The sequence below is a fragment of the Morus notabilis genome, unplaced genomic scaffold (genome assembly GCF_000414095.1).
Source record: "Morus notabilis unplaced genomic scaffold, ASM41409v2 Scaffold1315, whole genome shotgun sequence".
In the NCBI taxonomy this organism is placed as follows: Eukaryota; Viridiplantae; Streptophyta; class Magnoliopsida; order Rosales; family Moraceae; genus Morus; species Morus notabilis.
In genome coordinates, this window is record NW_010361046.1 from 553726 (window position 1) to 572912 (window position 19187).

Consider the following 19187-nt stretch of genomic DNA (forward strand, 5'->3'; position numbering starts at 1 on the left):
ATTTTTATTAAAAATAAAATTATTTTAAAATTAATACTAAACGCACCATTCCTATCTGAAACATGACTGAAGGAAAAAAGGAGCGAGTGATAGAGCGCTTGACATAGTTAGTGTTGCTAGCATTCCTCATTTCACACGCACCGACGACAATTCAGTTGTGTTGAAAATAATCGCGGTTTAGGCGAAATTAGTATAATTATCATTTGCTTAAGCACATTCGGTCACTCACCGGAATCTCTCTCTATTAGAACGGCGACTGGGCACTTTCGATTAGGATTTTCCGTCAAGTAAACCCGGAAAATTTCCCGAGAAAGTTACAAAAAACCCTTTTGCGTAGAATAGATACTCGAATAAATTATAAATGTGGAGGAGATCAGCTTCTTTCATTCTCGACAATCAGCAGCGACGAAAAGACGTTGCTTCGTCATCAAAGCCCGAATCCATTTCTCTTTCCCCTCCCCAATTGTCTTCCATGGCCGACGCCTTCCAAAACCCCAATTCTTCAAACCCTAAGAACTCGGCCTACTACCAGACCAGGGCGGCCCACCACGGTGTCGTCACCAGCGACTGGCTGGCCCAGGCCCAGGCCGCCGTGGGCCGCCCCCCGGACGACCAGGCCTCGTCGGAGCCCGAGGTCCCCGCTGCCGCCGCTGCCGCCTCCGAGCCGGGAAGGCCGTTCTGCGTCATCGACGAGTTCAACAACTGGCGGAAGCAGCCCGATTTGGCCGAGGCCGTGGCGGCGATTCGGGCCTTGGCCACCGTCATCAGGTCCAGCGAAGCCACCACCATGATGGAGCTTGAAATCGAGCTCAAGAAGGCCTCCGATTCCCTCAAAGTCAGTTCTTTTCTCCTCTCTTGGTTTTCTCTGAAAATTTAGTTGCTTTCTTAAGCTTAATTTGTGTTGAAGGCACCCACTTTGTTTTTCTTGCACTGAAAATTGAAACTTAAACGTTTCTTTCTATGAGGATTTGGTGAAAAGGCAATCTAGTTCACCAATGCAAGGGTTTGTTGTGGACCAAACAGGTTCTGAAATGTAGTATTGTGCTTTGGAAATCCCCAATAAGACCATCATATAGATGAAAATTGAAATCATGAGGGAAATCAATGTTATGATTGAGGTAATGACTCTAACCTCAGCTAATTTTAAATCTGGGGTTTCCCCTGGAAGAAGCTTTTAACGAATTTTGACGCAGCACGCATGCATTGCAATGCAAATGGGCATAAGAATCTTAGGTCATCAAGCGGATGGCGGTATGTCATTTGTTTGCCGCGTTTAAACTCAGTTTCTTCTTCTCACAAAAAATTTGAATTTCAAATGCCAAAATTAAGAATCACTGATTTAAATGCATGAATCAAACGGACCCTAAGTTCAGAGTGAATAGTAGTAGTAAATGCTGGAAATCTCTTTAAGTAGATTGGTTTGCTCTGTGCCTATTTGAACGATCGAGGAGAGCTCCTAGGTTCATCAGGTAAAAGGCTTTGGCGGTTGAGACCAGATTTTGTACTTAGAATAAAAGGAAAACGGGAAAGTTGGTAAATTCAGTGGGCATATTAAGGGCTTATTTGGTTCACTGACTTGAACCCATGATTTTGTTTATGCTCTCTCCTAAAAAATTTGAATACAAAAAGTTCCCACCAATAGGCCCTCTCATAAAATTTGAATTCAGAATTAAAATTGTTAGGATTTTGTTAGTTGGCAATGAGTTCTAAAAATTCAAAAACAGGTACTAAATTGTTAGGATTTTGTTAGTTGGCAATGAGTTGTAAAAAATCCAAAAACAGGTACTTTTGGCAACTGGTGTTTATAAAGAAGATTTGAGGAGATTTGATTGCTTTTGAAATTATGAAGATTCCTGGAGATTTGGGATTAGTTCTATTTGAGGAAAGAAAAGATAGTTTTGGTATGATTGAGGTATTCAAATTAGGAGATTTTGTAGATATTATGAGAGATAATTACATGAAAAAGGGCAGCACATTTGAGTTGACAAATCCGAATTAATGGAGAAGGAAAACTAATCACGTGGAGTGCAAGAATGTCCGAATCAAGCTTGGTTTATCCTCGGGATATATATATATATATATATATATATATACACTGTAGATGTACGTGGAGAGGTTTGGCTTGCTTTTGGAAGGTGCTGTACAAGAAGCAAATATGGGATATGGCTTGACAGCTTGCGTAAAGGAATTGATTCGAAATTCAAATGTGGTGATCAAGCTATTGATTTGAAGTTAATTTGAAATCTGAATAAAGATAGGGGGCTGCGCGTATATTTGGAGATGGGGTAATTGTGAGTAATTAGTCAAGATAGAATCGTGGAAAAAAGTGTAGGATATTCAAATTGAATTTGAATTAATTCACGGAGGATGTTGTGAAGCCTTATTTTAAGGTGCCTTTTTTGCAGCTCATTTTGACACGTATTGAATAGAAGATTTTCAGAAAAAAAAAAAAAAAAAGCCTGTGAGTTTGAGAGCTTTGAGCGTCATTGATTTCGTCCTTAGGGATAGGGATTAGAAGTTTTCGGGAGAAAGCACACTGCCAGTCGATGAGATTTCGCCGTGCAGTTTGAAAACGAGTGGTGCTCACTAGACAAGACCATTAAGGAGATTTGATATGGCGTCGACAACGTCAAGGAGGGAGCTTTGGGTGTGTTAGTCCGATTGGTGTTTGTAATCTTGAGACTTAGTGGATTGTTCACTGTCTGGGCGTGGCCCTGTAGATGTAAGTGTGCGCACCGAACTGCGATACTAATTCTTGGTGTTCTTTATGTTTCTGCACTATTCTTTCCTGCTTGATTGCTTTGACGTTTCTGCACATAATCGTTGTAGTTAATCGTCAGTGTTACAGAAAGTGTTATAACACTCTGGAACACCTACGTAAAAAGCAAACCTTATAAAAATCACTAACTTGAACCCATGAACAAACATGCCATAAGTTTGAAGGAGATACTTTTATACTAAGTGGGCACAGGATTGAGTTGTATGCTGAAAATAAAAGAAGAGCATGGGATCAACCGTGTGGTGGATTATGGTTTCTATAGGAAGAATTTAGCCTTTATCTTTCTTATATGATGCAGAAAAGTAAAGTTTGATAGTTAAAGGTACCTCTTTTTCTGAGCTACCTTTTGTTCTTCGTGCACTTTCCAGTCATGGGACACGACCTCTATCTCTTTGACAGCAGGCTGTGATCTTTTCACGAGATATGTGACTCGAACTTCAGCTCTAGAATATGAGGACTTTAATTCAGCCAAGTCTCGATTGATTGAACGTGCAGAAAAGTTTGGGGAGATATCCTACAAGGTATTTACATTATTTTTAGCTCTAAGCAAAATATTTTTCATTAGCAAATCGTTTAACATTTTGGTGTATCCATTGTTCTGTATTGTATTTGCAGGCACGTAGAATCATTGCAATGGTTAGTCAAGACTTTATATTTGACGGTTGTACCATTTTGGTTCACGGTTTCTCAAGAGTGGTTTTAGAAGTTCTCAAGACTGCAGCACAGAGCAAGAAACTCTTTCGAGTTTTTTGCACAGGTTTTCTTCTTTAAGACCCAGACATTTCTTATTATTGAATAGAATTGTTAAATTACCGAAGCGGAAGCTAAGCTGCTTACAAATGAGTTTTCAATTAGCAATTCTTTTACTTTTGATATCACTTAAAAGTTTCATAGCTACTGAAGGAGCAAGGTCTTGATTGATTAAGCTTTATATTACTTCTTGACATTATACGGAGTAAAATCATTCGATAGAATTAGTGGAAAACATCTGCATATGGTTGTGACTTGTTAAGTAAAATTCGCCTTCTATACTTGAAAGTTAAAATACAGAAATCTATGTGATGGCCTGTTATCAGCTAAATGCGACCTGACCATCTTTTTCTTGAAAAGAAGTGGAGAAGCTTTCTTTGTATTGTATCGTACCTGTTATCGGGCATTGTAATTTTACTTTTTTCCTTGAAACTGCAGAGGGTAGACCAGACAGAACAGGTTTACGGTTGTCAAATGAGTTGGCCAAGCTTGATGTTCCTGTAAAGCTTCTGATTGACTCTGCAGTGGCGTATACCATGGATGAGGTTGACATGGTATTTGTAGGGGCGGATGGAGTGGTGGAAAGTGGAGGAATAATTAACATGATGGGAACATACCAAATTGCACTTGTGGCTCACAGCATGAATAAACCAGTTTATGTGGCTGCCGAAAGCTACAAGGTGCGTGAAAGTTGTTCTTTGTTCTTTGAACCTATCTAGTAAACAAATCATTTGTTGCTTTTAGCATATTCTTTTGATATATTAGGTTAGCAGACCACTCTAGAGCCTAAGTCAACTATCGTTTATTTTAACTCCAAAAATCTTTACATACTCCATTTTTTGTTTTGCAGTTTGCGCGTCTTTACCCCTTGGACCAGAAAGACATGGCCCCAGCTTTACGCCCAATTGATTTCGGGGTACCCATCCCATCGAAGGTCGAGGTTGAAAGGTCTGCCCGGGATTATACCCCTCCCCAATATCTCACTCTACTCTTTACAGATTTGGGTGTTCTTACTCCATCAGTGGTCAGTGATGAGCTCATCCAGCTATACTTGTAGACCTTCATTGATACACAAATATTTCGTGAAGATTATGCGTGGACGCTTCCCGTGAGATGCTATAAATTTGATTGGAAACACATGAATTTTGCAACCTGGATCAATTTTGGTGGATGTTCTCATGTATTCTTGTTAGGGGTGGCAATTCATGTTACGTGTCGTGTTTTGATCGTTTTTTTTTTTAATTTGCAGTCAATCTAAATACGACATGTGACACGAAATTTTTTAAAAATCACAATACGAATACGACACGACCACTTTACAGGTTGACACGACAATACACGAAAATAATCCGTGACACGAAATTGACCCGTGAATCTGAAATTGACACGAAAATTGTATGCAATACGAACACGACACGACCACTTTACAGGTTGACATGACAGTACACGAAAATAATCCGTGACACGAAATTGACCTGTGAATTCGAAATTGACACGAAAATTGTGTACTTTTATTTAAATTTTTACATATTAAAAACACATTAAAATACAATAACATCTATTGAAATTAAATAAATAATAGTATAAGATTTTGAGTATAACTATTATGATTTTACAAGTTCATAATAAAATAAAAAATATGTAATGAAAAATATATATTTTTTAATTTTTTACGAGTTTCGTATCGTGTTCAGGTTAGGCGGGTCTAACCTGAAATTGACCGTGTTTTTCGTGTTAATTTTAAGTTGATTCAATTCTGACCCGAATCTTTTTTTTTTCTTCTCAAGCTTAATTCGTGAAATTCGTGTCGTTTTCGAATTGTATTGTCGTGTCGTGATTCATATTACCGAATTTTTGCGCATGATGGAAGGGCCTTTTTGTAGCAACTTGTAAAGTGATCTTTTCATAATATGTTCAATAATCATTCGATTAGACCTTGATCCAAATGTGGCCAACTATGTAGCCATCCATCCTTGTCTATGTTTGTTAACGGGTGATTGGCAAGGTAGGCCGTATTCGGTTTAAAGAATCGTGAGAAAGTGCTTTCCAAGGATGGAACTAACATAAAACTCGAATTACAAACTCGAATCAGTGAAGTGAACGGGCCAATAGTTTTCACGCTGCCAACTCTTTCTACGGGACATTATTGCAAAAAGAATTTCATTTTCCGTTGTACTGCTTTTTTTTTTTTTTTTTTTTTTTTTTTTTTTTTTTTTTTTTTTTTTTTTTGTTAGTAGGTTTCTATTAGAATACGCTCATCCACAGAAGAAGACCTTGAAAAAGAAAAGAAAGCAAAACTTTGGTCTTGTTCAGTTCGTTAATTCGAGTTTTAATGAGATTTTATGTTATAGCTTTTAACTGTAGTAACAAAGTTAGATGTAATTTTTTATGAGAGTTTTTAACTGTAACAAAACTAAAATTAAAAACTCGTTAGTAGGTTTCTATTAGAATACGCTCATCCACAGAAGAAGACCTTGAAAAAGAAAAGAAAGCAAAACTTTGGTCTTGTTCAGTTCGTTAATTCGAGTTTTAATGAGATTTTATGTTATAGCTTTTAACTGTAGTAACAAAGTTAGATGTAATTTTTTATGAGAGTTTTTAACTGTAACAAAACTAAAATTAAAAACTCGAATCGATAAAATAAACGGAGCTATTATAATTCATTATCCTGATTTTTTTTCCTTTTTAAACGAAATTCGTCATCCTCATGCACGGGTTTTTTGGCCTGGTACTTTTCTTTTTTTAATTAAAGGTGATTCTTTGGTGATATATAGGCATAATTATGACTTGCCTGCAACGAAGGAACTTTTTTTTTTTTTTGACAGAATGAAAGGCATTTTTAAGATTTAAAATACTATGCAAATGTTTTCCATCCAAAATTTAAATGTCTTTCTATCGCAACTTTGAATTATAAATCCAAGTTAGAAAATCCTATGCTAGGGATTACATTCTTTTTAAGATGTATATTACGTACGTACACAAATCATTTAAAACCTGGCTTATAAGTGTGAATTGTGGTATTATGTTTCTAAGTTTCTTCTTCTACACAAGTAAATAGAAGAAAGTTTGCATCAAAATAAGTAAATAAGAAAGGAAGCTAATAGAAGATATGTAGGAAAACTTAAATAATTTTATTCCACTATGGAAATTGGGGACATAAAATTTTGTGGCACAGAAAGGTAAATAGTGTAGAGATTTCTTTGCAACTGATAAAAAAATAGAGAAATTTGAACATAACGCGCGTAATTAAATTATTAAGCCTGGAATAAGCATCAAGCTTTACTACTATAGGTTATTTGTAATCAGAATCGGTCCATGATGATCATCAGAATCTGAGCTGGTACCACACCCATGCATAGTGAAAGATAGAATTAGCAAGTTTCTAAAGAGTAGTTTTTTTATGATTCTTGGAAAGCAGTTTCTCTCGCAGATCAGCAACATCAATCTGATCATCACCCAAGTGACTCTCTGGAACCCAGTTGCCCGTTTTCGGGTCTCTCATCCAAAAGTCTTCTTTCTTGTTAGTTCCCGCCGGGACCGCCTCTTTCGCTGCCGCCATTGGCCTCATCGCCGCCGCCGCGGCCACTGGCTGCACTCTTACATTCTCTGCTGCAACCGCATATGAGTACGTCCGCCTACTGGGAGAAAAACAAACCCAAAACAAGTTACACGTGTATATATATACATATATATGTGTGTGTGTGTGCATGTATTAGAATTTCTTATTAATCGAGAAAACCCTAATGGTTACGTGCTTGGCAAGTAATTACACATATAAAAACCCGGTGTCGTTGAAGAAGAAAAGGAGAACCAACCTGAGAAGCAGTAAAGGGTTTATGGGAAGCTTGGCCATGATTGATTAATGCAAAGAAATTGTATGAAGGATTACTAAGTGGTGCGAATATATTAATATATGAGATTTTACGTGATGGGGAACAAGGAGGAGCGAGGAAGTGATATATATAGAAGCGGAAAGTGGTGGATTAAGAGTACTGTAATTAATTTAGAAGTCGGAGGCTTATTAGTTATAATCTTTTGAGCTTTTGGCATGATTGCCCCTGAACTTATCGTAATTTAGCAAATTGCCTCTAGATTTTTTATTTTGTTAAGTTGCCGTATGAACTTGTAAATTTGTTATAATATGCCTTATTTAACTAAATTTGCTCAATTTTTTATTAGATATAAGGGATTAAAAGTTGAGATATTGAAAGATTTGTGTTACATTTGAATTAGAATGTTAAAATTTTTTACTGAACGTGCTTTTTGACACTAATTTAATACAATCGTCGTCAAAATATAGCATATTGCAACAACTTTATAAGTTGAGGGGCAACTTGCCAAAATTAAAAATTTGGGAGATAATTTACTAAATCACGATAAGTTTAGGGGCAAATGTGCTAAAAACCCTAATTCTTTAGTGACTTAAATTTGATTTGTATTAGGCCTGTAAGTCAGCCGGGTAGGATTGACCTTGGGTTGAGCTGCAATGTGCGGGCTAAGAAAAATTTGGACCACAACACTTCTTTAAGCCAACAAACCAGTAACCATTCGGATTACCTTGGGTAGGCTCGGGGTGATCGGGTTGGTCGGATTGGGCCTTGACATTGGGGTTCTTGCAATTAAGCTCATTATCACTGGCCAAAGAAAACGTTGGGATTGGGCCTGTGTTGTGTGTGTCTGAAAATAGCTGCGTTGTGTTGTGTGTGTTCAAAAATAGCCGTGGTCAAAGAAAACGTTGAAATTGGGCCAAAGAAAACATTTGATTTAAGACTGATTTCTTTCCATGTGCTGATAAATTCGGCCGGGTAGGGGCAATATTGGGTTCCTTGAATCTGCCCCATGACCTTACCCGCGGGTTGGGCATTATTGCTACCGCAAAAAAAAAAAAAAAAAAAAAATCCCACTATTTTCGGGTAGGTAGGGTCGGCTCGGGCGGGTTCGTCAGGTTCGACTTGAATTCTTACACCCCTAATTTTTATGTTCATTTGCACAACACAAGTTATGACTTTAGTTGTGTATGTGAGATAAAAATATTGTAATAAAAAAGTTAAATTTAAATTTTTATGAGAAAAAATACTATTATAATATGACTTAAGTTATGACTTGAGTTGTGTTTGAGTCAAGTACATCACTTGGGTATGGAATATAATAAAATATGGTTCGTACTCAATGTAATATTGCTCACGGATAATATACATAATTACATTGTGCCCGTTTGTTTTCATTTTTGTTTTCATTTTTTACGTTTTCCGAGGAGGAAAAATTGAAACAGGAGAGGAAAAATTGAAACAGGAAAGGAAAATGCGTTTGGGAAGGATCCGTACCAAAACCAAAAACAAAAACGTTTTTGGATTTTTCCCAAAAACTCACTTTTTTTTTTTTTTTTTTTTTTTTTTTTTTTTTTTTTTCACTTTTTTCTGAAAACGGATTAAATCCGTTTTCATTTTCCTTTTCATTTTCTCCCTTCATTCTTCTCTCTCTTCTCCGACTGCCCACACCCCCTCCCCCCAACTCTTCTCCGACTGCCCACCCCTTGATACGAACCCCGCCAACAATGTGACGAAACCCGTAGCCAAATATGGGATACGATCCAAGATCTTCAAGAATTGATGGAAACCGCGACCCGTTGCTTAGCAAAGTAAGAACCTTGGTATGGTGAAGACGCCACAAACGAGTATAGAAATTCATTTGATAAGTCAAGTTTGAACGCCACAAGGAAACCTTGATAAGTTCGGAATAGTCTCTTCAAGAACTCAAGAAGAATAACTCACAATATGAATAAAAATATCAAAACTTTTATTAATTTTCGTTTTTCAGCCTTAAATAGCTGAGTATAAGTTGAAAATGTTTAAAAATTAAAAAGTCCTATCCTACCCTTAATGAGGTGTGCGCCTAAATGAAGATAACTCCTAAAGATAAGATAAAATGCGCCTAAAGCTAACTCCTAAGGAAGGAATCCGAATTTGAGTCTAATTCCTTCCTTTTAAAAACGCCTAATACTTATCCTAGGGAAGGAATCTGGATTTGAATTCAACTCCTTCCTTAAAACGCCTATTATGCAATTTAAATGTTTAAACTTGAAACTTAAACCTAAAAAGATAGAATTATGATAAAATTAACTCTTTATCCGCAATTTGACTTGGTCCATTGCTGGAAATTGCGCCTAAGCCTCTTGGAATATGCAAGTTGGCCATGCAATGGCTTAATGGACGTTTAAGATTGATTGTCTCTCTTCCGGATTGACTTTGATGACTATGATCTCCCCCGCTGCCCCTAACCACCACCACAACCGCCTCGACCTTGCTGCCCCCTCTTCTCCAGAGATTCCTCTTGCTTTGCCGAGAGGACATAAATGGGTGTGTTTAATATATTAAACACACCAATTTAAACGTTTTATTTAATATATTTAATATTATTATTTATTTAATATATTTTAATTTTAAATATCATTACATGTTTTTAAAATTAAACCACCAAACACAATTTCAGTTTTTTTTAAATTGAAAACAATCTCGGAATAAAACTACCAAACGCATTTTCAGAAATGATTTTAAAATGAAAATGAAAACGTTTTCGTTTTCATTTTCATACAAAAAATAAAAATATTTTGAAACGAATTTTAAACGCACTCATTATTAGCATGTCCTTTTTATTGGTTTGAGTAAGAAATTTAAACTGAAATTTATGTTTTTGTGAGAGAAAACTTATAATAAAAATATCGAATTATAATTTAAATTTATAAAAAGAACGGGATAACATGTATGCAAGAACCAAGCATAGAAGAGAGAGAGAGAGAGAGAGAGTTGAATTTTCAAAGAGATTTTATGGTCAATTACACACTCGAATCGACCCTTGAATTTTCAAAGAGATTTTATGGTCAATTACACACTTGAATCGACCCGGCCTAATTAAATACACTTACCTAAATAGGCGTTTGGATTGTATTATCACAATTTGCGAGTGGATGAATTGGTTTTCTGAATAAAGAGAATCATATTCCAATGGCCAACCTACTTTTTTCAATTGTCTGGGTTAGAGAATTTTCCAACCTCTTATATTTCGTAAATGTGGCTAATAATTAGGATTCTGTGAGGACCTTTGTGTATTGCTTTCACATCTTCTTTAGTAACAATACTAATCGCATCTTATTCTTTCCTTAAAAGGGTTCATATAGACAATTAAATCGATTGCTTATTTTTCACAACTTGATCACCCTGGATGACGTCAGACGAATGCGTTAGATCATTCATCAGCATTTACACGACCTCAGCATAATAACTCAAATGGGCAATGCACATGATACAAACACATAACAACACGAACTAAACATATAGAGAAATAAACATAATTTGTATATATATATATATATATATTGTTTTCATATATCTAGAGTGTTCGTTCAATACAATCTAAGGTGATATTTAGTTCATGAGTTCAGAATCATGGTTCATGATTCTGATTTTTAAAATTTAAATTTTTTGTGAGAGAAAAATACTGTAGCGAACCAAGAACTATGATCCTAAATCAGGCCAGAACCCTCGAAACAAATGAAACATAACTTATTTTAGTCGCATAACAACCAATCTAATCAAAGATCGATTCTTAAAAAAATATTTTTTTATCCAATCTAATTATTAGTGTATCATCCAATCCAATCTGATCTAATTAAGATCGGTTTAGATTCGATTAGACCAAATTAGTTTTTCACTTTAACTTTTTGAACTTATATTTTTATTTTTTACTTTCGTGTTAAAACTATTTTTTAATTTTTTTTGTCAAAATTTGATTACTACAGTTGAAAAATGAAGCAAGAAAACATCCATAAATTTAAAAAAAAAATCATATAAATTCCAAATTACTTCAAAGTTGATTAAACATCCAACAAATAACTTAAAGAAATAAGAATAAAGTTACAAACTAATAAACATAAGAAGTTCAGCAAAAAGGATAAAGAAAAACATAAAAAGAAAGTGTGAGGAAAAATAGAATTTAAAGTTTACACCAATAATATAAATATATAAATATATAAATATATATTTTTTATATAATATATAGAGGTTGGACCAATTTGAATTGGGTGTTGTGAAAGTAAAATTAATATTCAATTCAATCTAAATCGGTTTTTAAAAAAATTCACATCTAATCTAATCTAATTGAGATCAATTATTTATCAAAAATAAATTGGATTAGATTAAACTGGTCGATTTAATAGGTTGATTGAATATGATGAACACCTAATATCTTGATTATCTGCAAATATTCCACAACACCCCCACAAAACAAAATTTGCAATACATGTAAAGCGTATTATATCCTTGCCCCCGCCAATCCTTCCATAGCATCGTCAGTTTATAGGAGCTTGAGATCCGTCTTCGTCTTGACTGTTTGATCGGTCGACTGTCAGTTTAGACGTTGCTGGTTATTACAATCTTGCTGTTGTTGAACGTTTCTTCAAGAATTATTTTAAGATGTCTTGGGGCGGTAAGCCCTTTTCTCACCGGTACGGCACTCATCTTTAAAAGCTGACCCTTCAATCGTCAACGCCCATCCGCTGGCTGACGTAGCATGATGATGACCACGTGAAGCTCGGTTGTTGTCCGATGTGGCAAGGTAAATTTTTCCAAACATCTTTAAAAAGATTTTTGTAATTATATAGTACTAGCACCAGCGCATGTTATCAAATATCTGTGCATCATAGAGGGTAGCTGACATAGCTAGTTAAAATATAACTTGTGATTCAAGTAAACTTGCGGTTCTTTTTCATTTTTCTTTTAAGGGAAAATTTCATTACTAAATGTAAACTTGCAATTCTAGTGCTACGGCATTTAAAAAAAAAAAAAATCACCGACCACATCTACACACACTACAATGTAGATTATATATTGATATTTTTCACATTTATTTATTATGATCTATAACAAGAATATTTCACGGAATTTGCTGGATATAATAAAAATAATCAACTTGTCAAGTTGAAGCTCCGACATCTTTATTGGATGAAATCTTCGCGATTACATTATATATAGCATACGATATTATACAATCTCTTACTGTTGGAAGAAGATTGTCAACCTTTATCAGTAAAATAGAATCTGCACAAACAAACCAAAGTAGTGCATTTCCAATGTCATGGAATCATATATACAACACTTTGAGAAATATCCGATTGATTAGAGATTAGTATAATAAGAAATTCTTAAGGAGCAATAATTTATATGTTTCGTTAGGTCATTAATTAGCTCTACTGAATATCTAGTACTTCTCTAGGTTCTCATTAAAATAAAATAAATACAATACAATATAAAGAAGTGGAGTATTTATATCTTAATAATTAAGATATTTTTCTTTTGTTTAGTCACATACAATGATCAATTTATTCAGTGGGTTTCTTATTCTCTCTCTAAAGGACGCGCATGGTGGTGAATATGGAACAAGGCTTGCCAAAACCTCATTAATTTGTGGAAAAGGAGATGTTGAATGTAAAAAGGTTGGGTACCAATCCATTGATTCGGGAATTATTCATCATTTTTCCTAGAGGATTCGCCAACAACGAACCTTTTATTATTATTGATTAGTTCACTATTGTTTCCTTGAGACCACATGTTGCATATATCCACTTTTTTCTTTTTATCCGAAAAAAAAAAGGATTATTGGTGTAATCACGCCCCATCCTCTTTGCCACCTGCACAATTTCGGGACTCAATACCTTTCTATTAATATTCTCACTTATATTTCTTTTTTTAAATAGTTTTTAACCGAAATATTTAATGATTAATAACTCCTAATCCTTTTAACATTGACTAAAACTAATAAATAAGAAAATAAGAAAATAAAAGAAGATCATAAAAGAACAAAGAGATTTAACGTGGTTCGGTAAGATGCCTACATCCACGGACTGAAAAAGTAAAAATGAATTCACTAGTAAAGAGCACTATGAAGAATGCCGCTCTATATAAATAGGGTAAGTTACTCATCTCAAATCATCAAATTTAGAGATAATTTCCTACTATGAAAATAAATACAAATAAAGTCAAACTATAATAAAGGTAACTTTCTCTATAAAAACACCTCAAACATAATTGAGTCTGATTGTCGTCAGTTGGTTCAAGCTTTACAGCAGGAAATAGACCGCCCACAATGGGAAATAGCTCCTCAGTTTGATTTATATATGCTTTTCCTCGTTCAAGTCCTTGTCTTTGGTTTCTTTAGACTGGATTTTTAGAGTTTGTAACCGCCTTGATAGATGCGCCTTTTATGGCATAGTTTTCTGGCTTTGTTTCTTGTGGTCGACTGGTTGACTCTGATATAAATATGGCTTTGCTCAGTGAGCTTATTCAATAAATTTCAGTAACGTCTTGCTAATCTTAGATGTGAAAAGCACACGTGCAATGCACAAACAGAAGAGAAAATACTTCTCACTTACTAAACAATTTGCGGCCATTAGTACTACCTACTTTACTATGTATGCGATTTTCTTCATCCATTTGCCTTGACTTCAACAGAGAAAAAGACGTTTCGCACGTGATTTGTTATGTCCCCTCTCGCTTTTTATCATTTTTTTTCCCCCATTGTTAATCATATGGTTAAGAAAGAATCACTGGGGAAATTCCACTAGCACGCAGTTTTATTAACCCACCTAATTGCAAAGACTATGATTTTTTTTTTTAAAAAAATTTTTATGGATTATTTTGTAAGATATGATACACCATATCACATAATATCTATATTTATGTATATGATACTATCATTTTTTGACATCTCAATTCAGAAAGCAACAAGCATGATAAATACTACTATTATTGAGTGCCAGCTGTTTGTGGGAGTAATCTTGCACCACAAAGAGCCAAGAAGCTAAGAGGTAGGGCAAGGAAAATATGAATATATTATTAATTTAGAGGATTGCATCTCTACTCTATTACAGACTTTCAGATTACCACGTTTTCCATGTTGGGCCAAACTATAGGTTTGTTGGTGGGACCTATGACACTAAAGGGCTAGAAAATTATGTCCATGCACTTTTACTGTATATGTGTGTGTATATATATATATAATGTACTGAAATAACCATGAGAAAAGCATGCAAAAGCGGTAAATATATTAGTAGAAAGCACAAACAAACAAATTTATACACACACACACACATCGATCATCAAATAAAACAAAGGACAGGTAAAACGTGCATTTTTTTTTTTTTAAAAAAAAGAAGAGAAAAAAGTTGTTATCTTATGTCTCTGTGGGGACAAGATTCGTTTTAAATATCCCTAGCTCCATAACTTCACAATCCTCATCTCTGTTCTTCCATTTTCTTCTCCTTCTTTTCTTCTCGTTTTCTAGATCTAAAGTTTCCATTAAAAAAAAATGCTCTTAAAATTCAGGAGCCCCTTCAAGCTAGAAGAGGATCATGATAGCCCTAATAAACCGAACAGATCCTTATCGTGTAATAACAAAACCAACTATGAAACTGATATCGTGGTTGGGTTGCGAATCGTCGAACAAATATCATCACAAGGGGATCAAAATCAACAGTCGAATGTCGTTGTGAAATCCGCGGTGAGATTGAGTCAACCAACACTCAACAACTCGTCTCTTGAGTACTCTTGCTTTCTCAAAACTTGTAACCTTTGCAACAAAGAACTAAGTCTTGATAAAGAAGTTTATATGTACAGGTATGTACTTGTCACAAACTCATTTTTGGTCGCCCTTTTTGGGAATCCGTTTAATGCTTGTTTCTTGTGAAAATATAAATGATTTTTGATCTCTGTGATTAAATAATATGCTAATTAATGCAGAGGGGATCAAGGATTTTGTAGTATAGAGTGCCGCGATCGACAGATTTTCCTTGATGAAATGAGAGAATTAGAAGCTTCTACCAAGCAAATGATTGCATCTTACAGGAGTACTTCTTGCAGTCCTGCAAGGCATGAAACTCGCATTCTCTTAGAAGACCTTCGTCAAAGAGATCATAAGCCTATCCCTAATCACCGAAGAAATCGCGCAGTTGTCATCTCCTAGCTAATTAGTTTTAGATTTTGTGCTGTTTGAAGATGAGCAAATCATCAAATCCAAAAGAGACTGTTTTAGCAGAAGAGAAATTAAAAGATAAAGAAATTTTGAGTATGTGGAATTTTTGTATAGCATTTTGTTACACAAATATTAAGTAATATTTGTTGTTCATCAATAATCTCTCTCTTTCAGTATTCAGCTAGTTTTTCTTTATCTAACCCTTTCGCTTTCTTTCTAATTATTTGAACAAAGAGATATAGTATACTGAAGAATATATGTGGATCGAAGCTGTACTGAAAATAACAAAACTTTGGATAACATTGTAGATATTTTGCCAGCTTGTACTATTGTCTTTTGGAATAGAAATATAGTAAAGGGTCAGTGCACAAATTAATTTACTCCTCATTGGATCTAAAAAATTCTAGATACCATTCATGTATATGCACATACACATAAATAATAGAGATAATGTCCTTTAATTGGTTTATCTTCTTGCAATTTTTGTCTGTTTCATAGAGTATCTATGAGTTTCTTTCTATACATTCTATATCAGAGAAAATGAGTAATTAATGCCAAAAATTAGTTAAGAGTACAGATTTTGGCTCCGTTTGGTAATGCTTTTAGGAAGCCAAAAGCACTTTGTTTTTTCAGCTGAAGTTTGAAATGTGTTTGGTAAACACATAAAAATAGATTCTTAAAAAATCTAGAAGCTATTTTTCATCTGAAATCAGAAGCAGCTCATTTGCTGCTTCTGATTTCAGATTCTGCGGGAAGCTAAACGGAGCCATTAATGAAATATTGGTTATTCCCAAAATAACCTGATCTCTCCATCGTCCTCGTGCACACTTCTCCTCAGCCCCTCCCCCTGAAACTCTCAGCCTCTCAACCTTCGCTTCTCTCGCCTCAGCCTCCAGCCTCCTCTCGTGCTCTCTCGCCTCACCCTCCCTCAGCCTCAACCTTCGCTCATTCAGCCAAAGCTCTCTCCCTCCGTTTATTTTTCTTCTCTCTCTCGGACTCCCTCTCTCCGTTTATCTCCTTCGATTGTCGGCGGCGGAGTCCCCAAAATCTTTGTTCGTCACTGGCTGAGACCGGCGGATCTGGTTGGAGCTCGCAATCTCTGCATTTGTAAGTGCTCGATTGAACTTTTTTTTTTTAATGTCAATTTGGTGTATGGCTTGATGAAATTTGGGTTTTGAATGTTGATTTGGTGTTGGTGGTTTCGAATGTCGATTTGGGTTTCCAGATTTTGTACAAAATTTTGTACAAAATCTGCCATTTGATCTCGTAAATTTATTTTTCCAGATTACTCCGAATCTGTTGGAGTTTTGTTGAGTTCCTTGAAATTGCTAATCGCTGCATTACCCTTTTCCTTATGTTGATCTTTATTGCTGAATATCTTGATGAGAAACAGTTGTGCAAAAGCTGAGATTATAGGACAAATTTTACAGTTTCGGTTCACTGTAATGTATATGAATTGTTTCTGGTGTTTTGGTTCATCTGGGCATAGGCTCCGTTAGTAATGCTGCCATTGAAGAAACAGGGAGAACGGAAAAGAAATTACTAGCCCATTGCATGAGATACTGAATGCAAATGATACTAAAATTTGCAAGTGTTAGAGCCGGGTTTGGAGTTGGAACCGGATGTTGTTAGTGAAAATGTTGCTTCAAGTATGTCAAAATTTCACATTTATCAGCTAATGTGGTCATTGCTATGTGGTTTTATGCTACGATGGTTTCTAATTGGTCTTTTAACATACAACAGCATTTACAGAAAAGGTTGAACATGCTACAATGTTTGAAAATGTTTCATGACTAATGGGTTTTTTCCATTATTCTATTTGGATTGTAGGAACCCAAGCCATCGCACGCCTGGGCGTGCGCACTGGTCGCGCGCTGTGCGTGCACGCGGGGCACGCCTGGTCGCGTGATGGGGTGCGCACGGGGGCTGGGCTCCCTTTTTTTTTTTTTTTTTTTCAAAAAAAAATAATTTAATTTGAACGAATTTAATGCGATCCATGGAACCATATAATTAACGACCAAATTCATCATCCATACATTCATTATCATGAATCAAATATAAACATCCATAAATGCAAGTGCCTACCCATCACATAAATAATCATAGAATTTTCATTGATATTCATAAAAAATTCATAAATATATGCACATAAAATAATGAATAAACTCTTTTATTAAATAAATAAAAAATATCATATTACATCTCATGCTTCTAGGACACTATTCCCAACATTGTCTACTTCATATGAGATGTTTGTTATATGATTTTTATCTACCTTACATTATGATAATTTTTTCCTACTCACCGACAAATGTAAAAGAGGTTGCATATATTCATTCATTCAGTTACCCGTTTTCTTTTCAGTTGGTTTTTTTATCCTTGTGAGCCTTTATACTTTGGTCTCTGTGGATAGAACAGAATGATATAATTTTTTAGGAAAAGGCGATGGGGCCAATTGATATTTTTGAGAAGGCAAAGTTCTATGCCAAAAATAATTCCATAACTCGAAGACTACAACTGTTCCTGAATAATTGTCACTAATGCTTCTTTTAGTTGTAATCATATTGTGAATGAAGAAATGAAAAAAAAAAGAATTAATTATCATAAATTTATTGTTAAAAAATTCAAAATCAAAACATTATGTGTTTTTAAAGTTAAACAAGTATTTTTAAATACCAAAAATAATTATATATATTTAAATTTCATATCATGTCTATTTTGGTCATTTTACATACCCACAGTAATTCTACTTTAAAATTTACCAAACGCTATTTACTGATTTTAGAACCAGCACAACTACTATAATTACAATTTACTAAACACTCAACTGTTTCTTGAAACATCAATTTTTTCTTTCAACACAGCTAAAAATATTTTTTTTAAAATTCACAACATTACTAAACTAAGCCATTATCTCCGATACTGATATTTTCAGCCTTGCGCATGACTCTGGGTGAGTTTGGTATTGCTTTTAGGAGAGAAAAAGCACTTATTGAGAGATCTAAAATCTAAAAATATGTTTGGTAAAACAGATTTTTAAATAATTTTCACTCAATTTAAAGCTAAAAGCAGAATCAGCCTTAGGCTGATTCTGATTTCAGCTTATGCGGGAATCAGTTTTAAGTGTTTAATGAAATTTTTTATTTCCAATTTTACCCTCACTGAAATCTCAAATTTACCACCCATTTTCATTTCAGATCTCTCTACTCTCCTCCACTCGTATCTCTCCATTCTCTACTCTTTGATTTGTCAGGATGAAAAGGACGATTCGCAAGGTCAAGAAACCAGACAATTCTTCCAAGGTAATGCCTCCTATTCCCCCAAAATTAAAACCCTAAACCTTAACCTCCGTTTGGTTCCCGAGAAAATTCAAAAACAAGAACAGAAACGGAATGAATTTTTAGTTAATTTTTGACTTGTTTTTCTAATTGCTGGTTCTCTTGATCTCTTTGCATTCTCCAGCTGGTATGTCTTTCGACGACGAATTCCAATGGATTGGCTTCGAGCATTTCGTCATCGAGATGTGCCTATGTCGCCGGGTGCGTCCTGGTGGTTTACGATGTGGATTCCGGCGCCCAATCGCACCTCATGGTTTCTCATCGAATGCCGAAATCGTTGAGCTGCGTCCCCGTCTCCC

The 19187-nt window shown here is 35.1% G+C and overlaps 3 protein-coding genes across 4 annotated transcripts; 2 read left to right on the forward strand and 1 right to left on the reverse strand.

Annotated features, from left to right (window-relative positions):
• Positions 1-77: 77 nt before the first annotated feature.
• On the forward strand, positions 78-4832 carry LOC21400979 (translation initiation factor eIF-2B subunit alpha). Its single transcript, XM_024165705.1, has 5 exons — positions 78-835; positions 3148-3300; positions 3395-3536; positions 3968-4209; positions 4380-4832. The coding sequence occupies exons 1-5, from the start codon at positions 362-364 to the stop codon at positions 4584-4586; spliced, it is 1218 nt and encodes a 405-aa protein (XP_024021473.1). The 5' UTR covers positions 78-361; the 3' UTR covers positions 4587-4832.
• A 1851-nt stretch (positions 4833-6683) lies between these two features.
• Positions 6684-7441, reverse strand: LOC21400980. Of its 2 annotated transcripts, none has more exons than XM_024165729.1 (2): positions 7345-7441; positions 6684-7164 (listed from the first exon to the last, which is right to left on the reverse strand). In XM_024165729.1, exons 1-2 carry the CDS (start codon positions 7380-7382, stop codon positions 6912-6914), a joined length of 291 nt encoding a protein of 96 aa, XP_024021497.1. In that variant the 5' UTR covers positions 7383-7441; the 3' UTR covers positions 6684-6911. The 2 variants fall into 2 exon arrangements, with proteins under 2 accessions (XP_024021497.1, XP_024021496.1); XM_024165728.1 differs by having other exon boundaries at positions 6684-7167.
• Positions 7442-14826: 7385 nt separating this feature from the next.
• On the forward strand, positions 14827-15691 carry LOC21400981. The gene is made up of 2 exons (XM_010098244.2): positions 14827-15195; positions 15319-15691. Exons 1-2 carry the CDS (start codon positions 14888-14890, stop codon positions 15539-15541), a joined length of 531 nt encoding a protein of 176 aa, XP_010096546.1. The 5' UTR covers positions 14827-14887; the 3' UTR covers positions 15542-15691.
• The last annotated feature ends 3496 nt before the right edge of the window (positions 15692-19187 follow it).

Excerpts from the sequence above, each read along its gene's own strand:
- LOC21400979 (XM_024165705.1), top strand. The coding sequence starts at position 362 with ATGTGGAGGAGATCAGCTTCTTTCATTCTCGACAATCAGCAGCGACGA. Across the intron at positions 3,537-3,967 it reads CTTTCGAGTTTTTTGCACAG|AGGGTAGACCAGACAGAACA; the intron begins GTTTTCTTCTTT and ends TTGAAACTGCAG. Across the intron at positions 4,210-4,379 it reads TGGCTGCCGAAAGCTACAAG|TTTGCGCGTCTTTACCCCTT; the intron begins GTGCGTGAAAGT and ends TTTGTTTTGCAG.
- LOC21400980 (XM_024165728.1), bottom strand. The coding sequence starts at position 7,382 with ATGGCCAAGCTTCCCATAAACCCTTTACTGCTTCTCAG. Across the intron at positions 7,168-7,344 it reads AACCCTTTACTGCTTCTCAG|TAGGCGGACGTACTCATATG; the intron begins GTTGGTTCTCCT and ends TTTTTCTCCCAG.
- LOC21400981 (XM_010098244.2), top strand. The coding sequence starts at position 14,888 with ATGCTCTTAAAATTCAGGAGCCCCTTCAAGCTAGAAGAGGATCATGAT. Across the intron at positions 15,196-15,318 it reads AAAGAAGTTTATATGTACAG|AGGGGATCAAGGATTTTGTA; the intron begins GTATGTACTTGT and ends TAATTAATGCAG.